The sequence below is a fragment of the Carlito syrichta genome, unplaced genomic scaffold (genome assembly GCF_000164805.1).
Source record: "Carlito syrichta isolate Samal-C Ts95f unplaced genomic scaffold, Tarsius_syrichta-2.0.1 Scaffold313059, whole genome shotgun sequence".
NCBI lineage: Eukaryota > Metazoa > Chordata > Mammalia > Primates > Tarsiidae > Carlito > Carlito syrichta.
Genome location: NW_007257155.1, coordinates 232,823 through 246,437, shown reverse-complemented (window position 1 = coordinate 246,437; position 13,615 = coordinate 232,823). Strand labels below are relative to the sequence as shown.

At 43.4% G+C, this 13,615-nt stretch overlaps 1 protein-coding gene across 1 annotated transcript in view; it reads left to right on the top strand.

Moving 5' to 3' along the window:
* The window catches only part of LOC103272653 (latent-transforming growth factor beta-binding protein 1), a gene marked incomplete at its 5' end in the record, with an annotated part of 107,067 nt that overhangs the window by 34,130 nt on the left and 59,322 nt on the right, over nucleotides 1-13,615 (top strand). The window contains 2 exons of the mRNA XM_008070131.2: nucleotides 5,801-5,926; nucleotides 9,662-9,805. Of these exons, the coding sequence (XP_008068322.2) occupies nucleotides 5,801-5,926; nucleotides 9,662-9,805 (270 nt within the window). The remainder of the gene's footprint in view (nucleotides 1-5,800; nucleotides 5,927-9,661; nucleotides 9,806-13,615) is intronic.

Here is a 13,615-nt window from a genome sequence, read left to right as displayed (position 1 = left end):
CTTATCATTCTGTGCATAGATGGAACGAACCATGGTAAAATATCTCAGAAAGCTCACATCATCAGAGAAGATTCTAGTGAAATATATATTTGTGTGTGTATGTGTGTGTGTGTGTGTAGTACAGATCCTTAGCAAAGTGAAACAAACATTGTCCTCTTGGTAAGTTATTACCTTACCTCATTGTTGAAAACATGAAATGGAGGAGAGTCACACTATATCATTTTATAAAATATTAGTTCCTGAAGAACCAGTTTCCAGCAGGCATCCCACGTTATTTTTTCCTATCCGTTCTAATCCAAAATATCGCTCATCTAAACTTTCTCGGTTAATCACTGTTGCAGTCCGTCTGAGACTGCAAGACGCCCAGTAATTCATAACTGGCTTGGGGCTTGTTCACCTTCAGGTCAATTACCCAGTTCCTGTGCTGGTGAATAGTAACAAGACATCATCATCTGTCATAATTGCATAGGATTCATAACCAGGAAAGCAAAGTCTTTTGCTTCAAGAATCTGGACGGGCGGCCAGGCGTGGGGGCTCACGCCTAGAATCCCAGTGCTTTGGGAGGGATGGAAGGATTGCTTGAGGTCAGGAGTTGAAAACCAGCCTGGGCAATAAAGTGAGACCCCATCTCTACAAATAGTAATAATAGCAGCAACAACAACAATAATAATAATAGTGAAAAGAATCTGGACTGAAACGCCACCAGGTTTCTGGTACTTGTCTTCTCTTCTCCTTCCTTTGCTATCCCTCTCATTTTTGTAAGGAAATAAGTTGCTGGTGAGGTGAAGTCGAAGGTTCCCCACCCTGAAAAGTGGCTCTGATACGCACAGCGATGGCGTAGAACACTCAGGGAGCAGACCGGAGGGGCCCTGAGATCTATTCTTGGAGTAGCTAAGGAAAGAGCCAGGGAAGAGAGGGCGGCCCCTTGGGCTGAGCAAAGCCAGGGGAGTAGGGGTGGGTGGAGGGAGAGCCCAGAGGGGGAAGCACTGTGTACCAGGTTCATGAGAGATTAGGAACCAGAGATTTTCAGAGAACTCTAGTATGCTGATCGGGCCAGAGGGCACATTGGGAAGGAGGCTGTCTAAGAACTGTGGCCAGACGTGCAGTGGGCGCCAGGTGACCAGGGGCATCCCATGCCCTCCTGAGGAGGTTGGTGGTTACCCTCTGGCAAGAGGAGATTCTGGACATTCTGGGCAGGGGAAGGGCCCTGGAGAGTTTGCATTTTGGAAAGAGCACATGGGTGATATCAGGTGGCATATGGATTCCAGGAGGAAGGCAAGCCCGGAAGTAGGAAAACCCACTAGGGATAGAAGGAGCATCAGGAAAGGGAGGGTAAGAGACAGAATGGGGAAGAGTGGGAGAAAGGGGAGGGTGACATTGGGACTTCCGGCTTAGGAAATGAGCTGACTTCGCTGATGAAGGAATTAGAGAAATGGAGATGAGGAGAAGGGTGATAATCTCACCTGTAATGCACAGAGCACATCCAATCATGGTTCTGGAGGACAGAGGCGAATCCCTGAGAGGCCGGGAATCCCCAGAATGTCAGTGGTGATGGAAGCACTTCTGAATTTCTTTCCAGCCCTTAAACCCTGCCATGCAATGAATGACATGATCTCTCCAACAAATGCCCTTTTCAGGAAGTCTGTCACTAGCAGTGGCCCATGTTCAGGGATGTGGTGACATGGAGCAGTTCTTCCTCACAATTGTCATCAGTAAATAAATTGTCATCCCAACCTCATGCTGACATGGAAGATCAATCAGAACCTATTTATTGAGTGTCTTCTTTGTGTGAGGTACAAGGGAGTTTTTTTGGCTTTTTTTTTAGATGTGAAATAATGTCTTTTTTTTTTTCAATTCAAGATAGGGAGGTAAGCCAGAGAGGCAGAAAGGAGAGATGGGAGTGGGAGAAATTTCTCACAAAGGTCAGGACTGGGTTTCAGCCTTGGGCTGGATAAGTTTGGATTTATAGCAGAAGATCAAATGGAAATAAGTATGAATAAGAAATGTATTGGAGAGAATGATTCCGACTGGAGAGGAGGATCTGAGATTTACCCCAAGGACCCTGGTAATTGAAGACGGGGAGTCTGGGAAGGGTGGAGAGGAGAACTCTGAGCCTTCTGCAGGTCCCAGGGAGGGCCAGAGTCTTGGCAGATGTCGCCTTCAGGCTGGGAAGGGGCGAGGCCAAGCCAAGGGGGCTGAAGGGAGGGCAAGAATAATACAATGTGGGAAAACAGAGCTCAAGGAGTGGGTGTCACCAGACTCAGAGGTCAGGGTGACTGACCAGAAGATGATCATCAGATTAATGATGAGTCGGTCAAGTTTACTTCTCTGGGGAAAAGCACTGGTTACTGAGATAAAGGGGAAGCGAGATTTTAGATCATCAGGTCATTAAGGAGGAGGAAGGGTAATATGGCAGCAGTAGTAATAATAATAGTTGGCCTGTAATCCCAGCACTTTGGGAGGCTGAGGTGAGTGGATTGCCTGAGCCCGCAGGTTCGAGACCAGCCCGGACAACTTGGCAAGACCTCATCTCTACAATAAATCAAAAATTAGCCGGGTGTGGTAGCGCACGTCTGTAGTTCCAGCTACTTGAAAGGCTGAGGCCAAGGATTGCCAGAGCCCAGCAGGTCAATGCTGGGGTGGCCGTGAGCGTGTCACTGCACTCCAGCCTGGGAAACAGAATGAGACCCCCAACTCAAAAATAATAATAATAATAATGATAGTTGACATGTACCATACTGGCCTCCTACGTTACATGCCAGGCAGTCTTCTAAGCCCTTTCTCTGTGTTGCTTAATCCTCACAGTAATCGCAGGGACATACCAACTTGAGTATTATTTTGTAGATTGATATGTTATTCCCATTTTATAGATAAGCTGAATGAGGAAATAAAGGTCATGAGGGCAAACAATTCCTTTGGCACATTTTGCAGGGATAGAAGACGTGGAAGCTTGGTAGGTGGTGACATGACCAAGTGAAAGCTCTTTCAGGAGATTTTTACCTCTGTGAAGCCAGTGACAGGAGGAGGGAGGGGAGAAGTCAGGGGAGAAATCATTGACAAAGCTGGAGAAGGAAGAGCAGGTGGGCCCGTGGGGCAGAGAGACCAGCCAGGACGGGAGGAGTCCAACCCAGAAAGGAGAAGGGACACCGTTTTCTTTGTGTTGAGAAATGTTGAGAAAACTTGGGCATCGTAACTCCTATTTTGCGATTCAAAAGGGAGACAGTCTCTGAACTTACACTTGATAAATGTCAGTGTCGGAAAAGTAGGAAGGGAGTGGGATGGCTGTGAAAAATGGCTGGATGAGTCAGCTTTTTCTTCTAGAAAATTTATTTGACTTGGGTTTAAAACGTCTAAAAGAAGCCAGGCTTGGTGGCTCAGCCTGTAATCCCGCGCCTTTGAGAGGCTGAGGTGAGTGGATTGCCTGAGCCCGTGGGTTCGAGACCCGCCTGGGCAGCGAGACCTCATCTCTACAATAAATCAAAAAATCAGCCAGGTGAGGTAGCACGCGCCTGTAGTTCCGGCTACTTGGAAGGCTGCGGCGAAAGGATCGCCGGAGCCCAGCAGGTTGAGGCTGCGGTGGCCGGGAGCGGCCACTGCACTCCAGTCTGGGCGACAGAATGAGACTCCAACTCAAAAACCAACACAAAAAAATGTCTAAAAGAGAAAATGCTCAGTTTTATTAATATGCTCCCAAACTGAATTCCGTCAAGTGCAATTTAACTTGTCATTGTCTTCATGATTTGTTATGTTATATCATTATTTGAACATAAATGTAAAATCTTCACATGTACAAGGTGGAACCCCCCAATAAACAGGAGTTACCTTTTGGAGGGGAGGCCCTTTGTAGTAGAGGCTTTGCCCACTAGGTAAGTGTGCTAGGAGCCCATCGGCATCAGTGCACCAGCTAACGTTGTTGTGAGAGGCTGCATTGCAGAAGAAACATCCTGAATTGTGGCATACAGGTAAGTGACTGGTTCTTCCACCATGACAACGCACCTGTCCACACTGCAGTGAGTGTTCAGTAGTTTTTGACCAAAAATGACGTGACCCCCGTGTCCTGCCCTCTCTATTCACCCCATCTCACCTTAAGCAACTTTTTTTTTTTGTTTCCCTGGGGTGAAAAAAATCCTCAGAGAGAAATGTTTTGCCCATGTGGAAGAGGTGAAACAAAAAACAGCAGAAGCACTAACAGACATCAAAATGAGCGAGTTCAAACATGGTTTCGAGCAGTGAAAAAGCATCTCGATAAGTGTATTGCATCAAACAGAGAGTACTTTGAAGGTGACTGGAGTTTAAACACATACAAATAAATGCACGCTTTTTTTTAAAGCAACATATCTTTACTTTTGAATACATTTGGGTGTATGTGTGTATGTACACACACATATAAAATAATTGGAAATCGAATATAGGCGTGGATTGAGAGAGCAAGCTGTGGTCACATGCAGGGATTATTCAACCTCAGGAAAATATATTAACATGATTCAATATACTATGTCAACTAATTACAAGTAAATACTCTTGTGTTAGAATATAGTCATGCCCCCAAAAGAAGAGTTGATAAAATTCAGAAACCATTCCTAATATATAAAGAACTTTTAAATCGGGGAAAAGAATTAGCAAGCAATTAAAAATAAGCAAAGACCCAAAGAAATTAATTGAATTAAAGAGGAAAATCACATGGTCAATCAAAATACGAAAAAATTAAATTGTGAAGGGAAACACATATTAGGGACATCACACTTTCATTTGTCATATCTGCAGCAAATATTCTCTTCCAGTATGATTCTGAATGCACAATTTTTAATAAATACAGTCTGGATTTTTTGGGTTCCTGCTCGTATTTGGATGCTATATTGACATTTTAATTGTTTCCCTGAAAATCTGTGTTTTGGGGTAACTGTTAAGTCCAGAGGCAGAAAAGCAGACAGCCTGACCATGGATAAAGTCATTGTGGCAGTCAACAGAAAGATAGAGAGGAAAGAAAGGCAAAGAAAGTAGGCACTACGGATAAGGAAGAAGAATTCTATCTAAAGTCTACTGTTACAAAATATTTAAGAAAGTAAATTTTTAAAATAAAATTTTAAAAATCCACTGTAACTTAGCAATCAAGACATCACTTTTGTGAGAACATTTATTAATGGGGCAAAAAAGCACAAGGTCATTGTCACCAAGTTTTCGGAGGACAAGATGAAGCCACAGGTCCTCTGGTCAGCGGGTACAACCTGGACTTTTAGGACCCTTGTAGTTTTAACTTGGTGACATGAAATCCTTTCTTGTGATTCACCAGGCTGGCTGCCCGCCCTGCAGAATTTGCCAGATTCTCTCTTGACTTCACAGAATGCTGTGTAGACTCAATCAAGGTTAGCTATAGGGTAGATGCTGCTTTCCGTCCACAGCTGTGCAGAAAAAACTTTTTTGAGCCTGTGGTGCAACAAAGCCAGCGCCAGCATTTTCACACTTTTTCCCCTGTAGGAATATCACGCTCCTTGGAAATAATAAGAGTTGAAAACATTTAGAGGATGCTGGCCACGCAGCCACTGCAGCCATCGTTTCAAGTCTGGAAACATTCCCTGAGGAAGAGTCAATGTTTTTCTCGTCAAACCCAACATTTGGGCTGTTAAACCATTTTCATCAAAACATTTTATTTATATGTAAAATGTTTTTAAAGCTCTTTCTGTGTAAGCATGATCATCTCATCATCATCAGGATGGGTCCAGTCCCTCTGTTTACCCATTCGTACCTGCTGTTGGTCAGCCTGTGTTTGTTTTGTGTCTGATGTTCCGTGTCTTTTTTGCAGATATTGATGAATGTGTAAACAACACTGTTTGTGACAGTCACGGGTTTTGTGACAATACAGCTGGCTCCTTCCGCTGCCTCTGTTATCAGGGTTTCCAAGCCCCACGGGATGGGCAAGGGTGTGTGGGTGAGTTTTGAGATTTTTTTCCCAACGTGTTTCACATGTCCCTACCAAAAAGAAATCAGTTATCGACAGCAGGAGCTTTGAAGCAGGCCACAGGCAGAACATTATCAACTTGATCTTGTCCCACTGTTTGAGGAATGTCCTGTGGCTTCTGAAAGCGGGAGCTACATTAAGAAAGGAAGAAGTGTAAATTTACATGTAAATGAATTTCAAAATCTGTTTAAACTCTTAGCTAAATATGCAGAACCCTGGAGTCCATCCTGCTCAGGAAGTAGAGTCTGGTGTGTGGTGTAGGTTGTCTGTGCTTGAAATGCACCTTCTCAGGCAGGGCATTGAAGGCACAGCCTTGGCAAGAGTTTTGGGATTCCGGGAACAACACCTGTAAAACAATGCTTTGAGTTGGGCAACTATATTTCTTCCGACCGTTCCAGGGTTTACAGAGCTGGAAGGAATCTTAAATATCATCAGCCATCCTAGAATATGGTCCAGCACCATATTCTTCAGAAGAAGATCTTTTCAATTTCATTCTCGGATTAGCTGCGATGTCCTCAAGGCAAATTCATTATGAAGCCCATTTGCAATTAAAGCAGTTGATTAAATGGGAAAGAGAAGAAAGCTTGTTCAATTCAAAACTTCACCGATAACGAGCCTTTTTCTTTATTCTTAAATAGAGAAAAATAGCCATGTGCACTCAGTGGCAGATGGTGTTTGAGGAAGAATCAATACCTTTTTGGCTTGAAAACTTCCAATTAAAATGTTAGTTCATTGACCATCCGGATGAAACTGGGAAAACAAATCTATTCAGAGCTTGAATGATAAGATAGCTTGAATAGTAATTGCTTTTATGGAATTAATTCTGAAATTCAGTTAGTTCTCGTCACAAAAATTATTTACAAAGCAGTGATGTCATTTTGAGCCTAAGCATTGGCTAGCCAGAAACATATATCATGTTCAAGAATCATTCACAAGAAAACCCAGCTATTTAAAAATAAAGCTAAAACGGTCCCAGCGTCTAGTTCCAACTCTTAGCCGTAGCCCCCTCCCACCAAAACTCAGGTGAGAGAAATCATCTGACGTTTGTATGATACTTTGACTAAAAGAGTCATGTGACTCGGCCTCTACTTATCTTCCCAGCCTCCCACTTCCTTCCTCAGCACTTTACGCATTCCAGAATGTCAAGCTGCTTGCGGTAGCTCGTGTCACTGTGCAGTTATGTGACTGTTGCTTGCCCCTTCTGCTGGAAATGTCCTTCCAGGCCCGTTCCCTGCTGCATCCCTCCCTTCCAGGCAGAGCTGTGACCCTAGCTTCCAGAACACTTCCACAAATCCTATGATGGCACATGCAACTCTATCATGGAAATCATCCAGTGATGTGTGTACCTCCTGCAGCCGGCTTCTCCAAGGCTCTGACCTCCATGTGATTGACAGCTTCCTCTCCTGCCCCTGGCCAACCGTGATGTTAGGTTGTCGTAGGGGCTCAGTACATTTCACTTGATGATCAGTATTAGAGGTGGAACCATTGATTCCACATAGCCATTTCAGTCTGGCACACAAAGCACCCTCCCGGAGAAGGAACATCTGTTCTCATTTTGGTGAACTCAACAGTTGTCACTTTTCTTTGTATTCATTAAAAAAAAATACAGGTACTGAGCACCTATGTATGTCCCGCCCAGGCCCCCTCATCACCTACTCATCTTTCAGATCTTGGCTCGGGTACTAGTTCCCTAACGCACCCCTGCACTTCAGGGTCTGTTCCACACTTTTCTACAGCTCTGTGCTTTCCGTTCCTTGTGCTCACTGAAGCCTGTAAGACTATCTTACTGAGTCCCCTGACTTGACTAAAAGCCCCGTGAAGGCAGGAGTTGGGTCTGCCTGATGCCTCTCTGCGCCCCACAGATGGACCATATAGGTCTTTCCTGTAGAAGTAAGCTAGAGAACGTTCCTTGATTGAATGTGTGCAGTCCATGGGAGATCTATAACCATGTAAATAATCCACACTGGAAAGTAGAAAGTTTCACTGGACATTTACCTGAAATTGATCAAGGGAAACTGGTACATTTCTGAAGTTTTTCAGGTCTAAATTATGACTCTCTAGGTTGATTCAACATTTCAGCTCTGCTTTGCTTTATGTCACAGTATTTTTTCACAAGTGAATCTCAACTTACTGGGTTTATATCTTTATATACAAAGTGAAATGGAGATCAGAGGTAATTATCTAAATCAAGATAAGTGTGTAAGCTTTTTGTTCAATTAACCGGGGGTAACAGGTAAAAGTAAGAATTTTTTTCTGAAATGATTTGGATAATTGCTCAATATTTTAATTTTGTATAAACCACCTCAGAGTGTGCACACAAAGGCTGATGTTTGCTCATGTTTATTGCACAAGATGCATGAGCATTTCAGATTTCAAGCTGGGTACTTTGCTGAACTGGGTACTCATTAATAAAATCTCTTAGGAGAAGAGAAAGTAAAAAGTACTAAGATGATCAGCCTGGGCAACTTAGCAAGACCTCATGTCTAAAAAAAAATCAAAAAATTAGCTGGGCATAGTAGTGCATGCCTGTAGTCCCAGCTACTCAAGAGGCTGAGGCAGCAGGATCATCTGAGCCCAGGAGGTCAAGGCTGTGGTGAGCTGTGATCTGGATGACAGACTGAGACCCCCATTCAAACAAAAGTACTAATATGAGCCTTTCTTTAGGGTTGTGCCTTTGCAAAATGTTGTTTAAAACGTGCTTGTCACTGAGATTCCCTGACTGTGTTTTATTTATGTATATTTAAGTACAGAAGAGAAACATTTAGCAAAATAGAAATGGCATTGTGGAACATCAACATAGTGAAATCAGTGATTAGTTATTGCACCAGTGTGTTTCCCATGGATGCTTAACGTAGCCTGATGACTGTTCCCAGGTCTTGCCATCATTTCTTAATGGGATATTGCAACCTGAATTCTGTTGTTAATTTATGGACATCTTGACCACTAGAGAAGACTTCTTAGACATTCAAGTGGCTTTTAAAATTTATTTATTATTTTTTATTTTTTTGAGTTGGAGTCTCACTCTGTTGCCCAGGCTGGAGTGCACTCATGGCCACCCTAGCGTCAACCTGCTGGGCTCAGGTGGTCCTCCCGCCTCAGCCTTCCAAGTAGCCAGAACTACAGATGCACTCTACCACACTTGGCTAATTTTTTTTTTAATTTATTGTAGAGATGAGGTCTCGCCATGTTGCCCAGGCTGGTCTCGAACCCCTGGTCTCAGGCAATCCTCTTGCCTTGGCCCCCCAAAGTGCTGGGATTGCAGGCTTGAGCCTCCATGCCCAGCCTTAAAGTTATTTAAGTGAACTTAAGTCTACCGTTGCTAAAGTGCCCATCCTTCTGGTCCTTCTTGAACTAAAAACTGAGAGTAGGGTGTTGAATCATTTAAGGCTCCGTTATGCTGAAAAGTCAGAGAAGATAAGACCAGATAGTCCATGAGTACACACCATGCTTGCCATGGGATTCCAGGGCATTCTTTAAAAACGAGACTTGGAATCTAGAAGCTTTTCCTTGCATTCCCATGGTCTTTTGATGCAGGCCAAATCGTGTAGCTCTGCCTTCCCTTCCTTCTCGGGGCAGAAGAGGTGTGATGGCTCCCTGGGGACCCCCTCCTGTCCAGCAGACACCACTAGCCCTGGTATAGCTGGTTAAATAAAGAATTGTCATGAATGCGGCCCCCTCTCACTCGAACCGTGCTCCCTTTTCCAGATGTGAACGAGTGTGAGCTGCTCAGTGGAGTGTGTGGCGAAGCCTTCTGTGAAAACGTGGAGGGGTCCTTCCTGTGCGTGTGTGTGGATGAGAGCCAGGAGTATAGTCCCATGACGGGGCAGTGTCGTGCCCGGGCCTCCCCAGGTAAGTCCCAGCGAATCCGTGCAGGGGATGGAGGGCTCCCCATGGGGACCTGTGCCTACATAGCTTTGGGCTAAACCCTCTGGGAGTGAGGCAAGAAGAAGCCGGATGTCCTGGTGCAGTGCTGTTTCTAGAAGATTCCATGCTGTTCCGTGCCTTATCAGTGGAATGAGGATGGGGTGATGACCATCGTGTGCTCTAGTGTGCCTTTAATGTGGCCTCTAATGTGCTTTCCAACCCAGGGATGCCTTGAATGTCTAAAAGGTCCAACATGATGAGAACATTTGCTGGGGACTGCTTAAAACATACAGAGCGATCAGCTCAGGGTTTCCTCTGCAGTGTCTCATTAAGTTGCATAATCCGCCTTTCTTGGCCCTCAGAGAAATGTATCTTGACACTTCTCTAAATTAAAAGCAACATATAGGCCTCTCAGGATCTACAAAGACTTCCACTTGGAATTCTTAAGGTGTTTTTCCAGAATTTGGCCTAGAGAGTGGCTATGTTTGCATTCGTTTAAAATTTGATTTAGTCTTTGTCGTCACCACGCGAATTGAAACAGTGTTGGACCGTTTTCCGGATGAGTTCATCAACTTCCAGATCACCCTCTTTGCTTGTGCCACGTAGCTATAGCTTGGGTGTATTTTAGGGAAAGCAAAAGCCTGAAAGATCCTTTAAGAGCCAAGTAAAATGAAACATGGACCGTTTTTTTCTCTTTCTCAGTCAGTTTTACACTTGCTCTGTGTAAAAGAGCTATCTTTGCAAGTAATAGAGAATAAAATACAAAAATATTTTCATCTATGCATTTTTTAAAATCAATTACTAAGTATAGAAAGGTGACAGGTATAGCCTTCAATGAACAGAGAGTAATTTTGAAACCTTGTAAAGGGGAAGAGACAGGTTATCACTGGTGAGAGGGTTTTGTCGTTTATTCTTGTGTCTGCTGCTGGGACACATGTGTCGTCAAGGAGAAACTTTTTATCTTAGTTGCATCTACAATAGCCAGAAACAAACCAACTTCCCCACATCCTAGAACAACCAAATTGACCAATAACAGAATTGGCTAAGTAACTGTCACTTTTTAAATTTTTGCTTGGTTACATAGAGTGGCACCTCACTCATTGTGCTATTTGAAATGAGTTAATTCTCGTATCATAATATTGTATAGTCATTAAATGGTCTATATGAGGGTTAAGTCATGCTAGTAAAGATAAGTGTATGACACAGTGTCAAGTGACAAAAAATAAGATATTCCAGTGATCACACTCTTGGAAAGTGGGAGTGAAAATATATGTAAAGATAATTGTTGGACTTCATGGAATTTTTTTTCCTTTATTTTCCAATCTTTCTGTAGTACTTTAGATGGGAGACCAGGGTTCTGGGCCATTAACCACTTTCTGGCTCTGTAAACTTGAGCGTCTCAGCATCTGTGAGTTTGGGTTTCTCACCTGTAAAGTTGAAAAGTTTTGTTTGCCTCAGAGTTTTATGAAGCTTTAGTGAAATCATATATGGAAAAGTCATTGGTTAAAGGCAAAGAACAACACGAAGTATTAAAATAGTCAGCCATATCCCAAACACATCAGAGGTCTCTCTTATCCTTTTGTGATCTCTTTTGAAACAGTGAATCTTTTAGCTGCAAATATTCTTGCTGGAATGTTCTAATAGCATCCAAAATTGGTTCATCCCGTTCACATAGCTTAGGGCACATGGCTGGGATCCTGAAGTTTGCTCATTCCTTCCTTATAGAGTTTACTAACGCCTTAGTGGGCTCAAGAGACAACAATATGAACCATTTTTGCTGAGCTGGGTTAGTTTCCTACAAGCAGCACTATCCAGCTTCCTAAAACTGAACGGTGACCCTTCTTGTAACCTGGCTTCTGATCTGCTTTTGAAGCTTTTCTGTAACTGTGATCCTAACTCCTTTTTCCTCCCTTTTACCTTTTTCCTCTCTTGCCTTCCTTGCTCTCTCATTGGCTATTCATCTTTCCAAAATGTTCTTCCAGTCAGATTTCACGGAGTACCCTCCTTCTGCTTTTCAAAGAGTGTAATTTTGAATACTTAGCTTCACATGGCATGTCTGCCAATGAATACATAGTTTCTCCCTCCTCTTAATATTATATCTAATCCGTAAATTTCTGGGTTTTTGCATACTTTCCCTATAATTCTCTGACTTCTGCTAAAGACTCTATGTACCCTGTTTTTTTATTGGCACATATCAGTGTGATCTGTCTCAACCAATAACTAGTTGAGCGTATTAGTTTGTATAGTTTCTGGCAGACTTGACTTTTACCACACTTGAAATTGTATCGTTCTTGGAGAACTTTGACCAATTATATGGAGTCTCAATGCCTATGACTGTCTTCATTTTAAGCAGTTCTCCAGCAGTACCTGAGAGATTTGAGTTTAGCTAACTTTTTGTGTGAGTTTATCAGAACCGATAATTGATCAGTCATTTGAAAAAATCGATTAAAACTGGAAATCATAAAAAAGATAATATATCTTCCAAATATTTAGTTTTTAATTCAAAGCATGTAAATGTATGAGGGGGACCCATAAAGACCTAGAATTATTTTTTGGAGGATGGGCCCCTTGTAAAACAGGCTTCTGCCGGGCCTGGTGGTTCAAGCCTATAATCCCAGCACTTTGGGAGGCCGAGGCATGAGGATTACCTGAGCTCAGGGGTTCGAGACTAGCCTGGGCAACTTGGTAAGACATCGTCTCTTTAAGAAATCAAAAAATAAGCTGGGCTTGGTAGCGTGCATCTGTAGTTCCAGCTATTTGGAAGGCTGAGGCAGAAGGATAACCTGAGCCTAGCAGGTCGAGGCTGCAGTGGCCATGAGCGTGCCACTGCACACCAGCCTGGATGACAGAGTGAGACTCCAACTCAAAAAACAGGCTTCCCCCACTAGGTAAGTGTTCTAGGAGCCCATCGGTATCTGCACCAGCTGCTGTAGTTATGAGAGACTGTGTTCCTCTTCAGTGATTTTTTTTTTGAGACTCTTTGAACATGTTTGCCCATGTCATGATGGATGATTTATGAGAGCACCTGTCTAAACTGCACTGAGGGTTCAGCAGTTTTTGTCCAAAAACAGCATGACTCCTGTGCCCCACCCTCCCTGTTCACCGGACCTCACCTCAGGTGACTTTTTTTTTGTTTCCTCAATGAAAAAATCCTCAAAGGAAAACATTTTGCTGAAGTGGAAGAGATGAAACAAAAAACGGCAGAAGCTCTAAAAGGCATCAAAATTGAGCAGTGGAAAAGGCGTCTTGATAGGTGTATTGCATCAAACAGAGAGTACTTTGAAGGTGACTGAAGTTAAAACACGTATGAATAAATACACACATTTTTATAAATGAATTCTGGGTTTTTCTGGGTCCCCTTGTACACTTATCCACCAATCTTTGGAGAAGGGAAAAGGCCTTTCTTGGAGTAGAGGTGCACTCCTGGAGTTTGCCTGGCTTATCTTGCATAAACTCCACCTAGTAGGTGTTCCTGCACTGCCCATTTTAAGGGGAGTGAGGATTTAAAGGCCTTTGCAGGCCATTGCCTTGCTAGACTCTGGTGCGGCCATGTGCTGTTTGAGCTATGACTGTCACCAGGCTTCCTGGCTTTGGCCTCCTCCCCCACCTTGGGGAGGAGAATATTCTCTCTTCCTTCTTTTTGTCTCTCTAATTTACTTTTAATTATCTTTTCTTTCTTTAAAAAAATAAAAATAAGCTGGACTCGGTGGCTCAGCCTGTAATCCTGCGCCTTGTGAGGCTGAGGTGAGTGGATTGCCTGAGCCCATGGATTCGAGACCCGCCTGGGCAACTTGG